Source organism: Electrophorus electricus, chromosome 6 (genome assembly GCF_041902795.1).
Source record: "Electrophorus electricus isolate QZ-2024a chromosome 6, ASM4190279v1, whole genome shotgun sequence".
NCBI classification, from domain to species: domain Eukaryota; kingdom Metazoa; phylum Chordata; class Actinopteri; order Gymnotiformes; family Gymnotidae; genus Electrophorus; species Electrophorus electricus.
The window spans coordinates 13,861,590-13,888,195 of NC_137502.1; the positions used below are offsets into that span (position 1 = coordinate 13,861,590).

The 26,606-nt window shown below is 42.6% G+C and overlaps 1 protein-coding gene across 5 annotated transcripts in view; it reads right to left on the minus strand.

The window, feature by feature from the left end:
• Positions 1–1,019: 1,019 nt before the first annotated feature.
• Positions 1,020–26,606, minus strand: part of LOC113576097 (inhibitory synaptic factor 1) — a 41,456-nt gene continuing 15,869 nt past the window's right edge. For all 5 annotated transcript variants that reach the window (XM_081715861.1, XM_081715859.1, XM_081715858.1 and 2 more), the window contains one exon: positions 1,020–1,981. In XM_081715861.1, coding sequence (XP_081571987.1) covers positions 1,175–1,981 — 807 coding nt within the window. In that variant the 3' untranslated portion in view covers positions 1,020–1,174. The remainder of the gene's footprint in view (positions 1,982–26,606) is intronic.

The window sequence follows — 26,606 nt, forward strand, 5'->3', positions numbered from 1 at the left end:
GCAAGTTTGTAGAATGGATCATTGTAGAAATCTACCGCAGTGGCCTTCCCCCTGCCCCTGGGACAAGATTCAACTGTATGTGATTGGGAAGTAAATGATCACGTTCGGTGAGGGTAATTGCCAATCTGTCTTCAGATATTCCTTTATTGGGCTACTTTACCCTTCATTTACACTCCGTTTTTTTCTCTCATTCTCCTTCTCCCCCACCCCTCACCTCGGAATCGTTTTTCCCCCCGTAGATTAAATACCAAGCATTCTGACAGAGAAGTTGGTTTTGTTAAAGAACCTCCAAGCAAGGGGTGGGCTGGTTGAGGGGGATGTAGATGCACACAGAGCAGAAAGCCCACCCACGGAGGCCCTGAACCGCCACTATTGATTAGATGCTATTGGCATCATCCCTGTGAATAAAACACAGTACTATTGAGTGCACAAGTCCCCACTGGGCCTGAGAATGGAGAGACATAACCTTTTGCATCTCAGCTTTCTGCTCCTAGATTCAAGTCGTCACCCCCTACAAACTTGCCCTACTCTGCAGAGAGGGGAGAGGTAAGGGAGGGAGAGTAAATGTCAGAGTGGAGAGCAGGCGCTCGAAAATGCAATTTTTTCTCTGGATCCCGCTACACCCACCCTGCTTCAGTCACAGCAGCAGATGAAAGGATTTGAATTTGAAATGGCTTAATAAACCAATTGGAAGTCAAGCTGAGGTTAACTTAGTTCCCTCTGTAGGCTTGATCATGGATATATGGACCCTTGGGGATATGTTCATTTTGTGTAGATGCTGTAATGTATGTGACACAGAGATTGTTTGTTAGACTACAATTTAACACAGGAATACTGAAGAATGTGTACCATGTTAAGGTATGTACTCTAAGCAGGTAGGAACACATGAATATGTAAACACTCATAATAAATATATCACCTGGGTTTACCAATGTTGTGCACCTCTCATGATCTGGAGCTAGAGGAGGCTTATCAGTGCTTTTGATCCCTGAGCTATAGAATGACTTTAGTCTGACAAATTTCCCATATATAATTTATTTATTTAGTAATTCATTTATTAATTTTTGTTTTAATCTATTATCTATGTATTTAATATTAAATAGCACACAGTCATTTTAGTATTCCCTCGGGTGTTTCTTTCTTTTTTGTGTTCAGGGTAAGTGTGAGTGTATTCTCAGTGGTCCTTGGTTTTCTGTTTGGCCGAGACATACGGCAATACAGTCTGAGTGCTCTTGTCCGACACTGTCTGCGTACTGCTGTTTCGGAGCAGTTTTTTCCTGCAGCCCGGGTTAAGGAGACCCTTCCTGGGTAGTGTGTGAGGCCCCAGCATGGCCATCTTAATGGGCGACGGTCCCGCCGATGATGTTTCCCGGCAGATGTGGAGAGCAGGCGAGTGCTCGGAGGATGAAGAGGAAAGTGGGGGGACGGGTGAGTAGGCCTGCGGGCTGGGCTCGCTGTCCGTGTCTGGTGGTCCGCAATCCCCTTTGCCCTCCTCGTCCTCGCCCTCGTCCTCGTCGTCGTCACAGCACAACGCATGGTACAGAATCTTGTCGCTGAATCGCACCCTCTCTCGGGTCCCGGAGGTGCGGGAGGTCTTCTGGCTGTGCGTGGAACTCGATGCCTCCTCACTAGACGAGTCCGGCGTGACAATCAAGGGTCCGTTGGGGATGGGGAGACCACCGTTCATCTGCGAGTACACGCTGGCTGTGGTGGGCGTTGGTGTGGGCGTGGCCGACCTCTCTGGCTCCTCTTCCAGGTCGTCATCGCGGGGTGCCTTGTGGCCGGTGCTGCCTGAGGCCTCCAGGTAGCTGCAGAAGTCCCAGCTGTCAGAGAGCACCTCGTGGCTGAGGAAGTCCAGCCGGAAGGCCTCGCCCAGGCCACGCTCGCTGCTGGATGTGCTGCTTGCGGTCGCCACTGTCCAGTCGTCTGGCTCCAGATCAAAGTCAAAATCTGACGTGAGCTTGTCAATCTGACCCACCACCTGGGAGAATGACACAGAGATATAGAGAGAGAGAGCGTGTGAGTGAGAGAGAGGTTGAAAGATGGCTGAAGTTACAAAAGGTTCAAGGTATCCCAGGCATTTTTTTTTTTCTTATTTTGTTCATTTGGTAGCATCTTATTATGCATAACTGTAAAACTGGTTAATTAAAAATCTGTAAATTCAGTTTTCTCCCACTAGCATCTTATTATATACCACACATGACTGTAGAACTGGTTAATTCAAAATGTATAAATTCAGTTTTCTCCACACTAGAAAGTATGTCTATTTTAGCTACATGTTTGTTATAGGCAGCTATGTTATCTTAAAATATAGAAATAAAGTTTACAGCATGTTTACAGCACACTGTGCCTTGTGTAACATGGTGATTTTTTTAGCTTGTATAATACTCTGCTTATGGAACACTGTGGGGACAGGAATCATAAAAAGTGCTGCTAGCATGGGGATTAAAATCGTAAATCTTTCATCGTTCACAATAAGGTGAAAAGGGAATTAGGAGCCCCAGAGATGGGGGCGGGGGTCATAATATGCGGACTGATTCAACAGGTGACTAACCAGTCTTTATTGTTTTACACAGAGCATAACGGATTTTGTTTTTCCTTTTGACAGCGTATGGAGGGTTGGTGTGAGTGTGGCGTCCGAGCAGTCAAAACGCAGCAACCGGGTAGCAGGCATTCTGAATTACAGCAGACTGGAAGCGATGGAAAGTGTAGAAACCTCACCGATGCGCTGATGCTGCGAGATGAATGGCTATCCTAAGGGCTAATGACATACCGTGGGTTTATTTACTAAATTACTCATCCTTAAGTCAGAATTTAATTTATGCACTGTGTTTTTGCACATTTGTTTTCTGCGCTAAGCCTCGCTAAGGCTAATGCGCTAAGACATTTCACTATCCTTTCTTTGTCAATCATGAGAGTGACCTAATTTTATCCTTATCTGGTCCATTGTGATCCATTGTATTTTCAATACTAATTACCACTGCAACACATTTTACCAGGAACAACTGAACTGTCACTCAAGATAACGCTCCATTCAGCAGCATTCACATAATCTCTTCAAACGGCGCAAAATCAAGCGTGAGACGACAATCACGTTTTTTGTCGACGACGTCCCCTAAAATAGAATGCAACTAATTCTGCCAGTAGTGTCCATGGAAGCATAGACACCGTCTGTATCGTTACGAGTGTACCTGTGCTGCGACCGGACCAAGAGCTTGTGCAGGGTTAAAAAAAAAAAAAAAAACTTCAAACGAGTTTACGTCGCCCCTGCCCTCTTGCGCATGCCATCCGCACCGCCCGCTACTCCACTGGCAATTTAGCTAGATAACAGGACGAGTTTAAAGGGGCCGCGGGAGCTTTCTAGGTCACAGATGGGTTTGACAGAGACACAATAAGCAGTAATCCCTGAGCCCTTTCTTCGAGATGTGGAGCGAGTGAGTGGGCTACGGAGTAAATTATTGGGTAAACAGATTGCCTAAGCGCAAAGGATGAATGAACACATCAGGAACAAGTCATTAGTGGAGGGACACACTGTGTTTTAAATGGAAAGAGCACAATGAGGGCCTGCAACGGTAATTACAGCCTATAGAGTCAAAATCACATCCACTTGTCGGCCTCGTCCCCCAAAATGGCGGAGATTGCAGCTGGATTATTCAAGGCAGAAAAAGCCTTCTCCTCCTCCTGGCTCTCAGATACTGTTTGTCTCACCAGAGCTAAATTACATGGCTCCAGGCTTAAGAAGAAGCGCACACATAAGCTATGCATGGAGCTGGAAAGGGAGTACTAATGGCTGAGTTACCGACTAGGGTAAAACCGTGACCGAAAGTTAAGAATTCTAGAGGCACAGTGGAATTTATTCACTAGTAGAGATACATAACAAAACATTAACATAGTCATCAGTGTGTGTGTGTGTGTATGTGCATAGTCCTGAATATTTTTCCTCCCATGAGCCCTACACTCCTTGACATGGTATTGGGTAGTCTCGCGGTGACCCCTGGAGGCTGACACGACGCCTGGGCGGGCTGATCGGGGGTCAAAGCGGCGCGAGCCTCTTTCCGGTGCACTGGTGCATGTCGGCCGCCACAGTCATGCCGGTGTAACTAAGAGTGACAGTTGACACACAGGCCACAGCTACCGCAGAATGGCATCTGACGGCAGTGATCCGTGAACATAACCTGCTGGTGGCCTTCCAACCACGGCCCACACTTGTGCACTCCCCATATGGGGTGTCACATTCACGTTTGCATTTCTCTAGCCTGGCTTATTTTTGTCTTGTTTTGACATTGTTCTACACAAGGGCTGTTTGTCTACTACTCTCCCCTTGAAAGTGTTTGCTGGTCTGACACGCTGACATCAGGTTGGTTAGAATAGTAGCATGCTTTATTTTTTATTTTTGGCGGGGTGGTGGGAGGGCTTAGAATGTGGAACCAATAAATCTGCGAATATATGTTTGGACGCCCGGTTGACAGAGACACAGTGTTTACTTCATAGAACTATCACTCTGGTATTATTTAAACAGATGTTAAATGAGGGGAGTTTTGTTTTCCTCTGCAGTGATGATCTTGAGTTATCACTTTCTGGAGGAAAAGCTCTCTTGCAGAAAAGATAAAGAGCGTTTGAGTTTTGCTGCCACATTTATTTTATGCAATTTTATTTATTTTGTATTTTCTCAGGCTTGTATTATAATTTGGCCTGTTTTGGTCACAGTTAATCATAATGTTTAAAGTAAATAAGCCCTATTGGTTGATTGCATTTTGCATTTCTCAGAGAGACATCTTCAAAAACAAATTTTCCCAATAGACAAGGAAAAGGAAAAAGTTCATCAAATAAAGTCACTGATTTTTTTATATAACATCTCATCTCTGGCATGATGTCTCCAGCACGAAAAACCTGCCTCAAATGTGACCGGTAAGGCTAGGTGCACTTATTAGACTGCATGTCCACAGACACAGTCTGTGCATGACAATTAGAAGCTACGCATTATCACTGTATCTGTCCCTGCTGCATGCTGCCTCCAGACAAACATGCCGTTAACTCATGGTGCCTCCCTGTTGTCCTCTTAGAGGTTTCTGCGGCTTGCTTCACCCATTTTCTCTCTCTTTTTCACTGGGCCTGAGCAAAGCGATCTGTTAACTCTGCCTCTGTGTTGTTTATGATGTCCTGCTGAGGGGAATTCATCGTGCTCCATATTTTGCCGAGCTGCAGGGATACTCCGTTTCTGCCAGAGCAAAATGTGGAGTAGATCTCCAGTTGATTACGGACACTCCTTCTGTAAACCATGTGTTTGTGTGTGCTTTTCAATCAATCTTTGATAAGTTTTGAAGGGCGTACTCAATGTAAGAGTGTGTGTGTGTGTGTGTGTGTGTGTGTGGGTGTGTGTGCGCGCGCATGTGTGTGTGTGTCTACGTGTATGTTTGTATATGCATGCATGTGAGACTGCAGAACCCAGAGGTTTGGTGGGTGGCACTCCTAGTGTGTGTGTCAGAGTCCAATCTAGGTCAGGCAGACCTGATTGGTTCGATGTGTGACTAGCATTTTGCAGGGGGAAAAATTGGGTCTTTGAAGTGCTCCCGCCACCCATTAGCAGCTAATTATCCTGTTGTACATGGGAATATCAAATCATGTATTCACTCATTCATTCAGTCATTCATTCATTAGTTGCATAGCCCCCTTAAGATGAGGCCTCAGTCTCACAAGCATCACAGCAGCACACTCCGCAAGTGGCAAATCCAAATCAGCCTGAGAACAGCCATGGGGTGCACGTGGGGCACAGGTGTGGTACATGTGGGGCTGAGGTGCATGTGGGGCCGGGGCAGAGCTGGCGGGACCATGGGCCCCTTCATTCAGTGTTCCACAGTTCACGCTGCTTCTTAATCGCCTGTTGAGACAGGTTTTTCCACCCCTGTCCTGCCTGACCTCGACTGGCAAAGAGCAGCGATTTCAAAACTTAGCGAGCACCACTGCACTCCGAATTATGTGGGCCACAGTTACAGATATGGGTGAGGCTATCTTTAGATATGGGCTCGGCTATTTCTGTGCGTGGGTTCGCGGCCTATTACTGGTGGCGCAGAGCAGGAGCGTGATGCATCCAGTGGCCCGGGTTTAAAATCCTTTTACATAACACTTCGTGTGCATAACCACAAGTAAGCTATGCAGGAGCCTGGAGCTAACAGTGTCAAAGGTCGCACAGCTCATCAAGAATAAGCCATCGGCACCTCTATTTACGATCGGTTGGATATAATCACATCTCATGCATGTGCAGGTGAAGAATCAGTGCCTGTGCAGGTCAAGGCCATGCTGCGATTAATTCAGTGTCAGGCGTTGAACATGCTATGTGACGTGCCCCTAAAATCTCATTTTCTTTTTCATGTTTTGCCAACCCGCGGCTTTCACACCACGTGATAAATCCCCAACCTCCATGCACAGAACTCAGGTGTTTCTTAGGGCCTCGACACCAGCAGCATGTAAATGATTCAGTCATCGTGTGCTTCTTTCAGCAGCTAAGCAGTGCAGTGGTGTGTGTAGGAGGGCATTCCTGGCCCCTGAGTCACAGAGCTGTGGAGGAGAGAGAGGGAACAAGCTCACGCAGGCTGCTCCTCCCACAGCTCAGGCACAGGTGTGTGCATCCACTACCGGGTTTGAATATGGGCTTGAGCTGCAATGTGTCTTTAATAACCACCAATTTTGAAAATGTCTTTTTCAAGTCATTGCAAAAAAACAAAACAAAAAAAAAACAACAAAAAAACAGTAGGAGTTTATTTAGGCCCATAATGATGGCTTAAGGAGCGTAATTTATATATTACAATGCTGAAATCGCCTGCCCAGAGTCTGTGGCTGACAGTTTAATTGGTAAGATGAGGAAGTATGTAAGGAACGACTTAATAAGAGCTTATCGTCACTAATTAAGTCACGTGCATTTCCTCTCCCCTGACACATTCATCAGCTTTTAAAACCTTTATAGTATTGCTCAGTGAGGAAGAGTACGAGAGGAAAGTAGGTTAAGAGAGTGAAAGAAAGTGAGAAAGAGACAGTTAAGATGAATTAGTGTATGAACAGAAACAGGTTCCTATAAAATCTCCATCTTATTATTTAGTTATTTATGTTAAAGCATATTATTCAGTAATTGCTATGAATTATTCAGTAACTACATTGAAACAAATAGGAAAGTTATATAGTTAGAGCAGTAAAGAATAAGACCTACCCAACTGGGTCCTTGGAGTTTAAAGGTTTAAATAACTACACCTACAGCTGTTTCACTCCATATCTTAGAATTGAATACTGCAATAACTGGTATGGTTCTGCATATGCTTTATTAGTGCCCATAGCCTTTGGTTGAAAAAAATAATTGCAGCTGTGTCATTCTATTGGCATTTATCTTACGCACCTGTCCTTTTGAACAATTATCTTTACTGCAGCTGTCTGCTCAGACCACCTAATATTTTGCTCATGGCAGAGAGCATGGGATTAGAAGCATGGGCTAGGTCTGCGTCTGATCTTCTGGAGGTAAACGCTTAGCTTTCAAACCTTTGATGGCTGCATTTCATGCAAGATCGCCTGGTACTGGAAAATTACAGAGAGTACAGGAACTAAATACCATCAGAAGAGGGACTTCAAATGATGATTTTTTATCTAAATTAGTTGCTATTACAGCAATGTGACTGTTAAGGAAAAAAAAAACAACACAAAGAAATATAAAAAACAAACAAACACACATTCTCCTTTTGCAATAATCTACAAACAGTGTACATAGATTGAGGCCACATTTCAAAAGGGAAAAAGGCTTGCTGTGCTGCAAAAAAAAAATGTCGTTATGCTCAAGTAACCTATTCAAAAATCCAAACTGCTGAATAATGTAAAGCAGAACAAGTTTATTCTAAGGTTTATGCATTATGTCTGTACACTCAACACATGTTTGTCAACAGGAAAGGAGAGGTAGAAACACTGTAGTAGGTCATTTGATTGAAATTGTGAATGAAACATCTGCCTTGAGTTTTGTGGGTCACTGACCACGAGATCGCAAGACTTCTTGTACATCTTTGTATTTTTGTTAGTTTTCTTTAAAACAGGGCCTTAATGTAAAATTATGAGTGCAGACACATTGCTGAGACATCCACCTCTCCCTCCAATGTAGGGCATCTTCTGTTCCTCTGACCTAGAGTGCAGTTTCAGTGGCTCCCATTTCCCATACAGTTTTACTGTGCCGTTTTTGGTTCCACATATCACTACTCAACAAATGTAGCTCGACCAAACCAAAGTAGAAATCCTGAAGCCAGGAAGAGGGAGAGAGAGAGAGAGTGAAAGAGAAACAATTTATGCAATTTATTTTTACATTCTCAGAGCTGCTTGGATGTTCTGTGGGGCATAGCTGCTCCAAATCCATTTCTATTTCCTCGTTCTTTCAGTGCTGTGTGTTTCAAGCCAGGGCCTGAGCATCCATTAAAACATGCATATGGTTATAAACAGTTTACAGTCAGTGACTCACTGACTGTTACCTGGAGCAAGATCTGTGTGTATAACCAGGGCCATATGAAACCATGGGGCATTCTGAGGTAAAACAGGGTGTCATATGAAACCATAGGGCATTGGGTGGTATAACAGGGGCTGTGTGAAACCTTGAATTATTTAACCATGAAAATATAAATCCAGATCTTGGTATAAAAGAGCCAGTCTGAGTCTGAGGACATTTATATTTTTGATGGCTTATTCAGCATTACTTGACTGATGCCACGATAACTGATCATTCTATTATTCTCTCTCTCTCTCTCTCTCTCTCTCTCTCTCTCTCTCTCTATATATATATATATATATATATATATATATATATATATATATATATATATCATTATTCACAAGACATTTTACAAATACTTGAGCAGACTTGAGCTCTCTCTGAGCTATGAGGATTTGGCACTTGGGATAAGCAAGAGCTCTGTGTTAGTCATTCCCTCAAGGGAACATGATCCAAAAATGATGTTTTGCTGGTGTTCGCACACAAAGCAGTTTAGGGTTTCACCAGAGTCAGAAAATTCCATACCAGGGGAGTGAAGAGAATTGTATCGCAGTTCTTTTGCCTCTCCCTTTCAAAACAATTTGCTGGCATGTCTGAATTCTTACCATCTCCACCTGTGACAGTTTGCTGGATGGCCTGCCTCAAAGAGTGACCACACCTGTCATGATATGTCTCTCTTACTTTTCCTTTCTCCAAATACTTTCCATATGTCGCCCTATCTATCTATCTATCTATCTATCTATCTATCTATCTATCTATCTATCTATCTATCTATCTATCTATCTATCTATCTATCTATCTATCTATCTATCTATCTATCTATCTATCTATCTATCTAGCTATCTAGCTATCTATCTGTCTAGCTATCTATATTATCTACATTAAATCTACACTATCTACATTAAAAATGTTCCATATTATGTAGGTGTAATATATATATATATATATATATATATATATATATATATCAGCCACCCCAAGTGGCTCAGGTAACATGGGGTTAAATAGCTGCGAGGAAGCAGAAGGTGCTTCTGGGCAGCCTGATTACAAACTCGTCATGAGACAACCTGCAGTCCCCCAAGACCCCATCTGAGTGCCTGATGTCTTTCCGAACCTGGGGAGGTGACTATTTGAAACTGAGCCTGTGTTCCTTGACTCCTCCATGGGGGATTTAGATGAATAGATAGCAACAAAGCCGTGATCTTTTCCAAGCAGTGACTCTGACATAAACAACCAGAGTCAAAAGTTCATTTGAAACCGTGTGATCAAATGTCTCCAGATGATGGCAGATGGCATTCTTTCAGATGTTCACTAACACTGCTTTACCTATAGTGAAATAAAACCATTACCAATATATGGTTTCTGTGTCTATGTCAGTGTAGCACAGATTCACTGAAAGGATGTCATCTGCAGTCATATTCTCCCCCTTCCAGAGACCTGGAGGTCTAATTATCATTCAATGGTATAATGTTCAAGTAGAAATCTTTAGAGGGGACCTCTAAAAGCCTTTCAATTTTGGGTAAAATTCAACTTGGACACTAAGGGAATTATAGCACTTAGGTCTCAGATACTTAGCCCCACTAGATTATGTAAGTTAATAGCAAGCAGGTGAAAGGGAAAACATATTTGTCATTCATATTTTTAATCATTGTTGATACTAATGGAATCAATTTATTTGCTGACACAAAGCACATACACAAGGAAACACACCTGTCACAATGTCATATGGCAGTGATTTTGCGTGTGGCATTTGTTTGTTTACTGTTTAAGTTGCACATGGTCTTTGTTTTAATTTATCACCACACCACACTCAGGTGGTGTGTGTTGCCTCATTTGCTGCACCACCGGTGTATTTTTATGTTATTATATTTGTTGTCATGACCATTGTTGGTCATTGCTCCTGTTATGTTGGCTTTCTTTTGTTATCGTTAGTGCACTTTAATGTTTGGCTTTGTTTTCATTCATTAAACTTTTTAGTTAGAGACAGTTTAGCTTTCTCCTTTTTTCCTGTACATCTGTGATAGAATGATAGAATGGCTGACCATTTTAAGAAGCAGCTGTCTTCATTTTGTTTTACTTTCTTCTTTTTCCCACTTTCACCTGCTTACTATTTCTTCTCTCCTTCCACAGGCCTTGTTTGGTTGGCTTATGTGGGATGGTGCTTCTCTGAGTTCGCCTGGGACTTGTTTCGCCATGGAACTCTCCGTATGGGCAAGAAGGAAGCCCTGGATCTCACCCAGGAGGCCTAGTGCCCTAGAGCTGGGCATGGACGGCGGTACCACTACCTTTCCATGCCAGGGATGGCAGCGATGGTGCTATCACTACCTACGCATGCCAGCGAGTCCTGTTCCATCTTTCTCATGTGAAGCAGTGGGGAGGCCATGACATCATTTCCATCTGAGAGAGAAAAGCCTCAGCCAATGCATTCAACATCCTGCCCTGGATGATGACCTAAGGCTGTGGATTCTGGCACCCCCTGGGCTCCGTGGAGGGGGTTCCCCACTGGAATCTTTTTTGGGGGGCTGGTAAGCCCATGGACTCTGCTTAGAAGGTGCTGACAGGTTCATACCTGATTGCTACATGGGCAGGTTGGTCCGGTGGGTCGCCCAGGGGCATTTCACCTGTTGTGCTTTGCGTTTGCAGACGTGTTCATGGTGGCATTGCACCGTCGATGTAGCAAGGCTTTGTTTCTACATCCAATCTATGAAAGGGGCCTCTTTTGACATACAAGGGTGACGTTTCCCTGCTGACATTAGAAGGTGATTTTTTTCACTCTAGTGACAAAACGGGGTGATGTCTCTATGGCCATCGACAAAGAGAGCCCAGCAGAGGCTACATCAATGGGATAGAGTGGTGTTTCTGCATCCCTATGGCCAGTCACCTGAGAGGGGGCACCGTAGAACGAATTGGGTGTTGTCTTCCCATCTCCATTCTAGTCATCGAGAGGGGACCCCACCAAGGAAGTGGCCACTATGTCTGTTGTGCCCTGAGTAGTGTGTGGCATGGTGTCATGCTGTTTTGGTTTTTATTTGCACATGGTCTTTGTTTTGATTTATCACCACACCCCACTCAGGTGGTGCTTGTTGCCTCATTTGCTGCGCTGATGCATTCCTATGTTATTATGTTTGTTCCTTTAAAAACCCTTTTTGTTTGCATGACCATTGTCAGTCATTGCTCTTGTTACATTGGCTTTCCTTTGTTCCTGTTGATGCACTTTTATGTTCGGGTTCATTTTTGCTCATTTCATTCAACTATTCAGTTGTAAAATCACATTTGCTTCCCACTCTGCACTTTCTATGTCCGTGACAGCACCATCTATCAGTTTACATGTCTGTCCTAAGATCGTCTTTTCTGTAACTAAATAAAAGTGATCATGCAGCTGTGCATATTCAGTGTTCAGTTTATATTATTAATGACAATGACAGACAGTGAAAATCTTACAAGAAAAAAAAAACCAAATGCTTATTCAGAGCATTATTTTCCTTTTAACGCATAATGTGACTTCATACTGCCAACTTGTTTCTTAACAAAACATTTTTTGAAATCACATGTTTCACCTTTTGAGGTGATGGGTCTTCTTTTAACAAATTTATCAGAGCAAAATTTCTCCTAGTTGTTTACAATGGTAACCATGGTAACTAAACCTCATTTTCAAAACAGAATGTGGAAAGACCTGAAATAATGAATTTGCTTAAAATAATCCCTTTTAGGTTAAATTTTCCGCACTTAAGAAAATTAAACAATTTCTATCCTTCTGAATTAGCTGAAACACTTCGACATCCCAACTGTTTCTTTCATTAAGCTACATGCTAAAATACAGTATACACACAGCAGTTGTGACTACCAAATTGTAATATAGACAAGCTGGACAGCCAGTTTAATAATTGAGACATAAATGGGACATGACTTCAAAGGCTAAATTGTTGTTGTTTTTTTCAAATAACACCCCAATCTAATTCAACATTCGTATAGCTCATAAGAACAGGTGAACATGACTGAACCTTGCATTTCTAAACCAACACATCCTTCTCCTCAGTGACATGAGTAACAGGTAATTAATGGAAGACAACACTAATTCTCTACACACTGTAGAGACTTAGTCTCTACACACAAGACTGTACAATCAACTTAATGCTCTATTATTGTCCAGTGTGGTACTGCACTCTGCATAAATCTCCTCTTCCAGCCTAGCAGATTTTAAAGGTACAAGTAGGTCTACACATAAGGAGTCTTGACAAACTTAAGGAAATAAAATACTTAAGGAGAATCTTAACTTCAGGCACCCCTTAAGGGTTTTCTTCAGGGAAAACTCTCTGCTTAAGATGATTTATGTAAGCTGGCACAAGTGACTTGTGGCTGGTATGCCAAAGAACAAAAAGAAAAACCTGAAGAATACTGATTTAAAAGTAAAAAAACCCCAAAAAAACGTTAAAATAAAGAATAGTTGTTAAAAATAGAAAACAATAAAGGTGCATACCTTGCATTTTGGAAGCAGATTTGTTAGGTTTCCTTGGCTGCTTCTGAAATGACTTTGATAAACTTCCAAAAAAAAAAAAAAAAAAACTTACTGCGCAGTAAACAACTAAAGCAATGAGATTATTGGACAAAATGTTTGCATCGCCTTGCACTGATTGATTGACTAATTGATTGATTCAACATGAATCACATGCACATGCTGCTGTGTTATCCATGCACTTTTCATACTGTACCAAGACTTGTCATACACTGACTGTACAGTAGTATGGCACAGTTAAGGTAAAATGACCTGAGATCTGTACCCAGAAGCACTTCCCTGCAGTTCATTATCAGGACCTGAAAATTTGTCTGTGACACCAGAACATTTGCATATCAGCATATTTGAATTATCAGATACAAGAGTTACAAATGAACTGAGTTAAGGAATAGAGAGCCAAAAGCAAGCAAACAGCAAAAATAAACATAATTCTCTCTCTCTCTCTCTCTCTCTCTCTCTCTCTCTCTCTCTCTCTCTCTCTCTCTCTCTCTCCCTCTCTCCCTCTCACTTCAAAGGTTTGGGAGTAAAAATCTGACATTGTACCATGCTGTTGCAACACCTTGGGGTGAAAGAACAGTATGCATATACTCTATTGCTGCATATAATGCACATTTATCTTCCCAGGCAAGCTGGCAGCACCATAGTCAGAACAAGTGGGTAGATAGTTGCTGTTATTAGCACTGCACAGAACTGGCAGAAAGTGACCGGTGAAAGGACTGGACCGGAGCAGAAGCTGTGACCACGGCCCCAGCACCAGTGGAGGCAAAACTGAGGGGGAAAAGGGATGGAGAGAGGGTGATAAGTGAGGATCAGGGGACCCGAAGGGGAGGAGCGGACTGGGCTGAGCTCTTGGCTGAGCTGAAAGGAGGAAGAGGAGGAGGTGAAGAGAGAGGAAGCATGTTCAGAGAGTGATTTGTCCTCTGGGGCACCCGAGGAGAAAGCGAGAGGGGGAGAGAGAGAGAGAGAGAGAGAGAGAGAGAGAGAGAGAGGGAGAGAGAGGGCAACTGAAGAAAAAGACAGGGTAGAGAAAGGAAAGGAGAGATACAGAGAGTGAACAGACACAGAAAAAGATGAGTGTAAAAGATGAGGGAAAGAGAAGTGACCAGCTGAAGATTAGAGTGGCTTTAGGCAGGAGGAGAGGGCGAGATGACGGTAGAGGGGGGAGAGACGGTGGGGGATGGCATGCGTAAGCACGGCCCTATGGCTGAGTTGCCCCGTGGGGTAGCAGCTTCACAGCACTGCCTCCATCTTGTGCGCCTCTGTGTGAGGGTGATGGTGACATCATGAGGGATCGCTGCAAGACCGGTTGGAGCCAAGAGTGACATTAAGAAAAAAGGAAGAAAAAGCCTGAATAGATCAAGAGCTGTCCCACTGTATTCTTTCTAATCAGCCTAGCTTAGGACAAGGGGCTCGCCCACTTGCAGACAGTGCAGACTCAGAGGCACTATGCTGCTTTGATTCGAAAAACCAAATGCATATATAGCCATCATGTGGCAGTGCTGGGTTGTTCATGTCAGCCTAATGTGTCTTATTATGCACAGATGCATGTGTGCAATCGCCAGAGAACCCCACGCTGAGAGCAACTGGAACATATGCAGAATCGCCTAGATATATGGAGTAAACGAGGACCTGAACTGAACTTGTGCATGCAAAATGACTAGCGCAGAGATGTAAAATGGGAATATCTCCTGTGACCTGTCATAAAGAACTGTATATAAGTCTGCATGTGTAGGGAGATGGGGGGAGGTTTGCACGCCTGTGTGGCTATGCACGCGTGTGTATTTTCTGCACTGGACATGCTGTGTGTGTGTGCATGTGCGTATGTGTGGGCTGTTGGTCTTCTTTAAATAGCTCCCGATTCTAATCTGCAGACAGCAGCACACTCCTGACAGTTTTAGCCTGCATGGCTCCTCCTCCCACGGCATGACACATTCTTTATTTATTTCTCCAGTTCTTGCTCTCTCTCGCGCTCTCTCTCTCTCTGTATATCTTTCTCTGTTTTTCCTCTCTCTCTTTCTCTCTCTCTGTCTCACCCTGTATCCCTCTGTTTCTTGCTTTCTCTACCTCTCTCCCTGCTCTGGTATTCTGTCCGTGGTGCTCTGGCCCCTGAAGCCGTTGTCACTTCTATTCTACTTCTGTGTCTGAAAAAACCCAATGGATTTACAGGCTTACTGTCGACACACTCTCTCTGTCTCCCTCTCTCTCTCTCTCTCTCTCTCTCTCTCTCTCTCTGTCTCTCTCTCTCTTTTTCTCTCTCTTACTCTCTCTTTCTCCTTGTGCGTCTTGTTCCCTTCTCCACTGCATGTTATTTCATTTTTCACGCCATCCTCTGTGTGGTGACACTGTCCTTATTCTCATTATGGTCTCTGTGCTGCTGACGTCTTAGCTCGCTGGAGCAAGTGCCAGTATCAAGTCCTCTTCTAAGCCTCTATGTCTGTGCCTGTGTGCCTGTGCGTCTGTGTGCATTGCATCCCTGTGTGTGTGTGTGTGTGTCTGTGTGTGTGAGTGAATGTGTTTGTAGATCTACTGAGTGTTTTTCACTATCAAACACGATGTAGAGAGAAAAGAGATCAAAGGTGAAGAGCGCTCATGCACAGCGTGCATTTACAGTGCCAACAAACTGTGTATGTGTTTCAGGCTCTATCTGATGTGTGTGTGTGTGTGTGTGTGTGTGTGTGTGTGTGTTTGTGGTGTGTGTATGTGCATGCAGGTCTGTGTGTGTGTGTGTGTGTTGTCCTTTAATGTGCATATTGTGGCATCTCTCTACAGCGAGTCCTGAGGTCATAGTTGAAACTCATTCACACACAATGAGTGCTGAACCCAACTCTGTCTATGTGTGCGGGCCTCCCAGCAAATGCAGCCCAGCTGGGAGGTCGCTACCCTCGAACGGCTGATGGGGGTCAACGCTACAGGCACTAGCATCCCTCTGCAGCCTGAGACTCAGGCAGGCTTAATTCAGCCCATATCAGCTTAACAGCTAGCATGTACACAGGGATAAGTGTCATCCTGAGAGAAAGCCCTTCATCACAACAGCAAATAACAGACAATACAGAAACAAAAAGGCTGGTGAGCTTCCCAAGACCAATTCATCAAGATGTCCCATGATGCTATAATTGCTTGCACGGTTCATGGTGGTAAAATCAATATTGCTAATATTACAAAGTGGTATGATGTCATCAAAAGTCAACAACATATGATCAAAAGTCACCATGTCATCAAAGATCAACATATGTCAAATTCTGTCAAAAGTTTTGCGTAGTTGGTTAGTTTGAAAATTAGTGATCAAAATAACAGGTCACAAAGTGCTAAAGCACATATTTCCATCCTTTTGCTTGAGTGTATATGTGAAGAATTTGAGAGCAAAGAGCATTTGCGTGGCCTGCATTTGAGACAGATTGCATTTGAGAGAGACTTTCCTCGACACTCACAGGTGTGTTAGGCTGTGAACTTGCTCCAAGCACAGTATCTAATATTCCTGAGTACTATGAATAATGACAGGACACACACACAAACCCAACACTGTGGGCCAGCACTCTGGCTTTTTCATTATCTTCTTCCCTTTGAATCATGTAATTCCTCCAACACAGTGAACAATTTCACTACCCTCAAGGAAAGCTTGTAATATTTAAACATGCCTGACAGGCTGCATCCACCCGTACTACATATATCACTGCTCCATCTTCTAGTATTAATTCAGACAAGAGTGGATGACTAGAGTTCATATGACATTGCATATTTTCGAGCAATAACACAGTAGCAAGGTGAAATCCATTTCTGTGAGTTATTCTTTTTACCCTCCCTTTGGTATGCACAATTAATTTAATACAAGCCCACATGGTAAATCCCAGGTGATTATTGGGTGTTCAGGAGTTAGGAGTATTCCCATCCAATTCCTCACACCAGGTGACAGAGAAACTGCTTTTGTTGTATTGTGCACGGATACATGGCTTCCATACAACAGGCAAGATTCCAGGGAGCTGGAGTGGAATGAGGGAACATAGATTAAAAATGACATAATTCATAAAGCTATGGTTTGACAAGGCATCCCAGAAGGCATTTCATTTCATGTTTTCCAATTGTGTATTCGCGTGGTATTTCAAGACTTTTAATGAGAGCCTTTTTTTTTCTCTGAAGTTCCAAGGTTGAAACACTTTCCTTTTTCCCCCATTAATAATCTGCTTCTCTCTTATTCATCTGGAGCACACTTCTGTTCTTAATAGAAATGGAAATTTAAAAGAAGCCCACCTGCCCCCTAAACAAACAAACAAACAAACAAACAAACAAACAAACAAACAAACGCAAGCTCCTTGGAGAAAGGACGGGTTTACCAGACAGCTTTGAGTTTGCTGATCAACTGATTGGTGAGCCTAATTATCTACTTTAAAACAGTGTGATCTAGAGTGAAGTCATGAAATGACTAAAGTGGAAATATAGTTGCCTTTATTGCTTGGTAAGTGTAAATTACGTGCATGCAGGCAATCGAAAATTAATGAATGCTGTAGTGGCTCAAAACCCTGGAGATCTCATATTGCCTATGAGTAGTAAGAGGTGCAGCAAGCATGCTTAAGTAACAGGCCAACAGAAAGGGGCATACTCTGCAGGGGGCCGTGGTGTGAACCGAAATTCTGTTCAGGTGACCTGGGAGCACCGTGAGTGTCGCAAAACTATGCCAAATCCTTCTAGACCACTTTGGCCTCAATTACAAGTTCTTATTATGAGCAATGACAGGTGGTTACAGCATGCTGGTATATTGCCTCAGAAGTACTCCTGATGTGAACGAATCTGTAAGTTAATTTTATATATGCAAATTAGCAAATGTTTTAAATGAATTATGTATTATAATTTGAAAGAACAGGTTTTCCACAATACGGAGGCACATTTCTTCTCCATCTCCCCAGACTAGGTGGAGCCAAGTCCAAGCAGTGTAAGCAGGGTTGCTGTGGAGAGGCACATGGTTGGACCCTCCAGACCCGAGGCTAGAAAAAAATGAGATGTTGAGATGCCAGATGTTGGCAATAAAGGAGTCTGGAGAGTAGCCAACCTGGGGCAACTAACATCCATACGGCCGAGCGTGGCTGCTAAAGACGCGAGGGGCCTCCCACTGCACACCCAGGAACATGATGGAGCCCCGCACACACAAAGAAGTACAAGACCTCGTCCGCAATCACAATTCATATGGGCGCAACATGAGCTGAGTTAAATCCAGGAAGATGTATTGGGGGCTGGGAGCGTGATGCTGGATATAGGCCAGATGTTGGGGAATGAATGGGTCTTGTCCAGACGGTGAGGTGACCACTGGCACTGTTACTGGTGTTGCACACACGCACACACACACTCACACACATGCATGCACACACACGCGCATAAAAATACACACTGTGTGACCGCTGTGCATGTCACTCGAGATGATGAAGCACCTAAACACTCCCTTTCTCTCATTCTTATTCCCTGACTCATTCCCCCATCTGAATCTCTTGCTATCTCTCTCTCTCTCTCTCTCTTTCTCTTTCACACACACACACACACACACACACACACACACACACACACACACACACACACACACAATTTTGTAAAATTCTTTGTCCTTCCAGCTGTCTCTTATGCCAGTTTTATTTCTAGATTTCTCTTTATTCTGGTCATCCTTCAATATCATTTTCATTCTGTCTATTTTCTTCATCTTTGCTTCACCTTCACCAGCAGTCTTTCTCTCTTACTATCTTTCTTGCTCTCTTTGATGTTAGTTTGTCTTTGACTATACCTTTTCTTCTTCTTCTCCCTTCAGATGCCTTCACATATACCTGTTTGATCTTTTTTTCTGGAGGATTTGATCCAGTGAAAAAATGCTCTAAACAGCATGTGTGAAACTCAAGCCAAACTCATGCCTGGCACCTGGTTCCAACAGGAGTCCTGGATCCATGCCCACACTACATTGTTACACAGCTTAAGACGCACAGAGCTGTTGCTGTCTGAAAATAATGCACCTAGTATCCACCTTTGTACTTTTGTGTCTTGGTAGCCATGTCTCTTAAATGGATCACATTTTTCTATATGTGATAAGATTCTCCTCACCTTCAGCAGTGGAGAATAACTATTTGGGCTTTCACCTGTTTTGGCCTTATTATCACTACAGTTGCAGGATGCCAAGGACACAGTTGGCTTTCAGTTTATGAATGCTCAGAAGAACACCAGCAAATACAATAAAATGCACAAAAACACCTTCAAAGCATACTAATTACTACCTCCATCTATATGTGTGTGTGTGTGTGTGTGTGTGTGTGTGTGTGTGTGTGTGTGTGTGTGTGTGTGTGTTTATTAAAAGGGTTCATCTGTAGGATCTAAGACTCAAGAGGGCCACAGTAGCATCAATGTCTGCAAGAAAAGGTTATTTATTTATACACTGCCTGGCCAAAAAAAAAGGTCACCACCTGGATTTAACTAAGCAAATAGGTAAGAGCCTCCCATTGGATAATTACTGCATGGGTGATTATGTTTCAGCTGGCAACTGATACAGTGAGTAGCTTCTCATTTGTTAAACAACCATGTTGAAGACACATCCTGTCGTTGTGGAAAAGATGTTAATCTGTTTCAGAAGGGTCAAATTATTGGCATGCATCAAGCAGAGAAAACATCTAAGGAGATTGCTGAAACTACTAAAATCGTCTTAAGAACTGTCCAACACATTATTAAAAAGTGGAAGGACAGTGAGGAAACATCATCTTCGAGGAAGGAATTTGGTCAGAAAAAAATCTTAAATGATCATGATCGGCGATCACTTAAACGTGTGCTGAAATCAAATCGTAGAAAAACAACAGGAGAACTCAGGGATGTGTTTATTAGTGAAAGTAAGAGCATTCCCACATGCACAATGCAAAGGGAACTCAAGGGATTGGGACTAAACAGCTGTGTAGCCTTAAGAAAACCACTTGTCAGTGAGGCTAACCAGCAAAAATGGCTTCAATTTGCTAGGGAGCATAAAGATTGGACTCTGCAGCACTGGAAGAGTCATGTGGTCTGATGAGTCCAGATTTACCCTGTTCCAGAGTGATGGGTGCATCAGGGCACAAGGGAGGCGGCTGAAGTGATGCACCCATCATGCCTAGTGCCTACCGTACAAACCTGTGGGGGCAGTGCTATGATCTGGGGTTTCTGCAGTTGGTCAGGTCTGGGTTCAGCAATGTTATGTGCCCAAAGAATGAGATCAGCTGACTACCTGAATATACTGAACGACCAGGTTATTCCATCAATTGATTTTTATCTTCCCTGAACGGCGCGGGCATATTCCAAAATGACAATGCCAGGATTCATCGGGCTCTAATTGTGAAAGAGTGGATCAGGGAGCACGAGACATCATTTTCACACATGGATTGGGCACCACAGAGTCCAGACCTGAACCCCATTGAGAATCTTTGGGATGTGCTGAAGAAGACTGCGCAATGGTCCAAATCTCCCATCATCAGTACAAGATCTTGGGGAAAAATTCATTCAACTCTGGACAGAAATAAATGTTGTGACATTGCAGAAGCTTGTGGAAATGGTGGCGCAGCAAATGCGTGCCGTAATCAAAGCTAAAGGTGGTCCAATGAAATATTAGATTGTGTGACCTTTTTTTGGCCAGGCAATGTATATGATCATTATTTTAATAATCTCTCCTAGCAGTGTCCAGGTCCCTCTGGCGGGTATGAGGCACTCCACTACCCATCCATCTTGCCTGCCATTTCCCTCTTACTATCGTTCTCTGGATGTGTGGCAGAGTTCGCCTCTGTACCTGGCCACTGTTCATCCAGTTCACTGCCCCACTCAATACTGGGGGATGGGTGCATCACGCAAAATTTATAGACCTTAATCCTTAGCCACTTCTATACTATAACTGCACCAGTAACATCATCCACTCTGATAGCTTTCCACAGAGGTCATATGCTCAAGCAAGCTCAAAGCATATGTCAAGGTCATGAGCTTATAGTATAATTACATTTTAATATAATAAAAATGATTTATAAAAATTTGTTTCAATTACACAAATTTTAAAAAAACTCTGTTTTTAAAATCATGTTATATATGTCTTAAAAAAATTTTTTTCTTTACACAGATTTTTGGAATTGTAAATTCTTTGATTTTGAAATAATGTTTGACATTATTAATGATTTTGAAGTGATGTCTCCGTTCACCCTGTTTTCCATAATCAGTGTCTCAGTTCTGAAGACTGCCTGGATACAGTATCAGTTATGCAGATGCATTCATATTTAGTTCTCTGCCTAATGCTGTCTTTTGGCATCTGCTGCAGTGTTCCTTTAGAGAGAGAGAGAGACAGACAGAGATGCACTCACACACACAGAAAGAGAGAGAGAGTAGATTGGAAGGCAAAGGAGACAACTAGAAGGAAAAATACAAAAAGTGAAGCAGAAATTGCGAAGAAGGGTGCAATACATAAGAGAAAGGAAACAGAGAGAAAGAGCAAGCAGAAAAATCCCAAAACAAAGAGAGGAGGAAGGGGTGGGATGGGGGTGATAAGACTGATACAGGAAATGAACAGCTGAGGTTGGCTGAATCTGTACATGATGTGAGTCGTGTTATCTTTACTGTAACCCTTCCCAGACCATCTACATGATGCACAGCTTTGTTCAAACACACATCTCCATTGTCTCGTCATACTTTCATGAACATCCTTTCATCCATATCCAAAATTAAAGGAATATAATGGCATCGTGTAGCCATGCCCGTTTAAGTTTCTCATCCATATTTACGAATTTTGCATGCAAAAATTAACATCATTAGAAGTTCTAGCACCAAATATGCATTGTGTGTGTACGTGTGCATACATGTGTGTATATGCTTGCATGCGCACTTGAGCTTAACCATGCAGGAGTCTGCCTCTCATGCTGAACCCTAGCTCGGGCTTTTACTGTGCACTTATTAGTATTCTATCTGCACACGAGCAGGCCACTCTAAATATAGCCAGCGAAAACAAGTCCAGCAGCACGAAGTCGTCGCGGAGTAGAACACGGACTGCAGACTGCCCTCTTATGCCGGGTCCCAGGCCCCAGGGTTCTCAGTATAGACTACAGTAATACAGACATGCAGAGGGGCCTGTCATGGCCATCCAAACATCAGCCAGGATTTCAGGATTGGTTGGACCACATACAGCTTTCAGTGGTCTTCCTGGGTTTATACACATATATATATATATATATATATATATATATATATGGATATAAAATCATATCTGAGTCGATGCTGCAGTACCTTTCAAACATCTACAAGTAAATGTACAGATCCTGTGGATTTCACTGAATCGAACTGCTTGGCCAAACTCATACATTCGCAATCCATAAAACGCCACTTCAAAAATTCAACAAATATCCCTCTGTGAAAAATATATGACCATAATCCTAGCTTTGTTCTTGTATTTCAACAACTACAATATCTGTCTTATTAGCACTGTATATTACTCAGCATGCTTTGTTGGCTAATGCATAAAAAGAAGCTGGTCTTAACACTGATTGACAGTGTTTGTCAGGTTCAAAGACATGCCATGAATACCCACTAATGAAAGGTACAAGGACTTGAAAGGTACAAGGACTAACCAAATGCTGTTTTCTGACATTCATTTAATTTCTAAATGTTTATATGGATTAGCAACAAAGGTTCGAAACATAAAAATGGAACAGAAAGCTCAGTCCAACAACTGTAGCTAATATTTGGAAAGAATCGTGTTTGTGCTCACGTTTGGTCAAGTGTACTGTAGGTACATTGCTGTGGTGTCATGAGGGATGATCAAAAAATTACTAAATTGCTTGCAAGCTTTCAGCATTAATAATAGATTTCTTGAAGCAAGACATGTTTCATATCTTCTGCATTTAATTGCTTCATATTAAGTTCATATTCATATGGCAAATCTGTATACCGATTGTCTTCTAATCATTATTCCAGGCCCTATATGCTCTATATAAAGCTTTACATTTTTAATAAAATATATCCCTTTGGGCCTGGAACACTACAGACAGTGTTTGCCTTTATTGAATTCTGAACAACACACTCAAGGCTTCATATAAATTTAATAAATGCAGCATGACACCGGCCTCACTCATTCATGTGTCCATGTACAAGCAATAAATGTTTCATATGCCACCCACATATCTCAGCTCTGCACTGGACATGAACAGCTTGGGTTGTGATCTCTTGATGCAAAGCTTGAAACCAAATGTGAAACTGCAGTAATTTGGCTAGAATAGGGGAGTGGCTAGAAGCAGTGAGGAGCCAATCATAGCATGGCTGTACGGAGAGAATGAGCAGTAAAAGATGTAAAAGAGGCCCCACACTCTGCCTGGACTGTGTGAGGTGACCTGCGATAGTAAGTCCTCTTATTCTGTGATTATTTGTCTGCCTCACACAGAGTGTGCCTCAGTCAAGAGCCTGCACAACCAGATGTTCTATCTCTTACAAACACACACACACACACACACACACACACACACATACACATGCACACACATGCACATAAACACATCCCACCAAACTCCTCTGAAATGTACAGCTCTCATCATCTATGGGGCACACACACACACACACACACACACACACACACACACACACACACACACACACACACACACACACATTCACACAAATAGTTTCTCTGAAACCAACATGCCAATATGCATGTGTGCAAATACACACCACAATCTGGGGCATAGTCAGTCTATTTAAATTATATCAGAGGTGTGCGGTTAAACTGGAGCACAGTCACAGTGCCCGCGAAATACAGTGTCCCTGATCATGGAAGTCACATGTACAGGATGAAAGACAGTAGCTCACTGCTTTTGAAACTTATGGGGATAACAGTAACAATTTTTTAAGCTGTTCCGAAATCAGTTAATCATTTGTCAGTCTTTTACCAGTCATTCTTTGGTTTTTTTTAGGCTGTTCTGAAATCAGCTTCATATCATCCACTTTGGCATTCTACTAGTCACCCTTGGTCCTTCTGTCTCACTAAGCTGCTCTAAGAACAGCTTCATATCATCTACTTCAGCTTTCTGCCAGTTATCCTGAGACAGGAAGCACTTCTGATAGATTTTTACTCATAAAGCCCTGGCAAGAGAATCTTTGGCTTGTCCTTTTTAAAATGTGCTTAGCTATCTCTTTTCCTGTTTAATAGCATAATGTTACAGAATTCTTACAGATATTATGCTTTCTCTTCTCTGTTGAATATGTTGAATATGTTCTGTCTACGTATGCTTGTGAATTTTTTCACATAAAAAGTATCATAAACAAATCAGGTGGAGGAGGTGGAGGGAATCACAGCGTGGAATGTTAATGGATAAAAAAGGCAGACATTGAAGCTATTTTAAAAGATTTCAAATCACCACCATTTTATGCCTGCCAAGCTTTTTTTAGGTGCTGTGGTCACCATCTTAAGGCTAAAGTGGCCTTGACCATTTTACAGTTGGTTGTTGAGGGTTCACGACCAGTTGACTTGCAAAGCAAACTACTTATGGCAACTGGGCTGTCTTTCTGGCTTTTATTGCAGTGTGTAAATACTAGCTGCAACACGCAGCTCTGTTCTCTCTAACACTTCTTATGGCAGTGCAACCTTTTCCTAATACTCACTACTTATTGGCCAACCTTAGGGACGAACTTTTTCCAAAGGCCATGTGTCCTGTGATTTCAACTCCCGACAATGCCAGGCATAGCCGCGAAACCAATGAACGTTTATAATGTAGGTTTATAATGTATGTTATGTAATAATTCGATTCATTTTTCAATTATGTTTATTAGTAGCCTACTTTGGATTTCATTGAAATTCCCTGCAAAAATACAATTTTCTTTGTGGATTTATGCATCTTGAAACATCTCTGGTAATGTAATGGAAGGCCGCATTGAGTTTATACATCTGGTTCTCGTGTTAAAATAGCACAAGACTAAACTCAGAATTAAAAGCCTTTAGATTTAGCAACACTTGAGTTTTGTGTTGCAAAAAAGCTGGCAGCAGCAAAATCAGTGAGCAGCTCTGAGATTTGTGCATTGGTGCAGTATCTCTAATTGCACACCTACCAGCAGGTATTGCCTCATTCTGCTTGGCCACACCCCAATGGAGCAATACCTCAGTTTACCCTTCACCACAACTCCAATGAGCCAAAATGCACTGAGAGTGATATTACCCCAGGGATCCTTCTGGTCATCACATCTACCTGTCAATCAAATGATAAGACAAATGTAATAAGATTTTAGGAGCCCAGTGCATTCTTGATCATTTTCATGGTTAACACTACTAAAGATTACCCATCCTTGTCTGTGTTATGAAAGCATGATGTCACATTAGCATGGTATAATGCAAAGCTGGTTACATAACTTTTGTTACTCTCCATTTAAAAAGCCTTCTGCTGCGAGCCAGATCCTGTCTGCAGGGCTAATTTTTCCCCGTGTCACTCTTTCCCAGGTGTATGCCTGTCCCCGGCCAGCCCGGTTTAGCTGCATCATCTCATGGTGTGAAATTCCCTGCAGGTGCACCTTTAAGAGCTCACGACCACATGCTGAAGTGTCACACAGAGACGTGTTTTGTTTTTCCCAGCCCGAGGCATCAATTAGTGGCGATGCAGAAAAGAGGCAGAGACACATTCTCCACATGGCTCTGCGTGAAGGGTAGTGAGGCTGTATTTAAAGGCAGGCTGCCATCTGGAAAGCGTTTCCAACTTGAATGCACTTTGTTCCGCAGTAGCTCTCTTGTCCAAGAGAGACCCTCTTTTAGGAATCCACTGTACCAATCTAGGTCATCACAGCCTCATGGAGAACTTGGGACTTGTCAAGCTTCCCTAATGTTGCATGCATGACATGACATTTTAATTGGTCTATGCCAACATAGTGCAATATAATTGTTTTTCTGTCCTTTTTTTATCTGGATTTTCACTTATTTTCTTTTTCTGCTTTATCTATAGTAAAGAAGATTTCTGTCTTTGCTTAATCATGCATAAGGAACAGCTGTATTGTTCACAGCAGAATGTAGCAGTAGGATCCTCCATTCCCACTGGAGTTTTATTCTGTACGCTGTGTCCTGAGAGGGAGGGCTATGATTAAGCCCAGCATCTGCTTGCTAATCCACTGACAATGATGATGAATACATGTGACTTTATTTGAGAAGTATTCCCAGTAGAAAGATGGAAGTAAGTAATATGAGAATTGGCTAAATGCATATCACAGAAAAAAAACAACAGAATAATGCACATTGGGTCCACTGGGGGCAAAGCCCTGGAAGTGTTCTTTCTCTCAGCAGTTTATTTCTATTCTGAGCTCAATGAGTACATATTAGATCAGTGAGGCATTGATGAATATCCCTTCAGAGGTTTCTGAACTTTCATTTTCTGTGACTTTCTCCACTACATGAAACATGAACAGTTAAAAACCCCACGGCTTAATGTGCAATCCTTTTCACACAGCGATAAATGCACAGGCAGACAACAACCTGAGCTGCATAACAGTCTAGAAAATACCATAGCAGTTGCATCCATTTTCTTTTTTTCTCTTTCTTTTTATTTGTGAAAATCAAAACTGTTTCTTTTTATGTAAAGAAAATTGTAGCAAGTTGTGTTG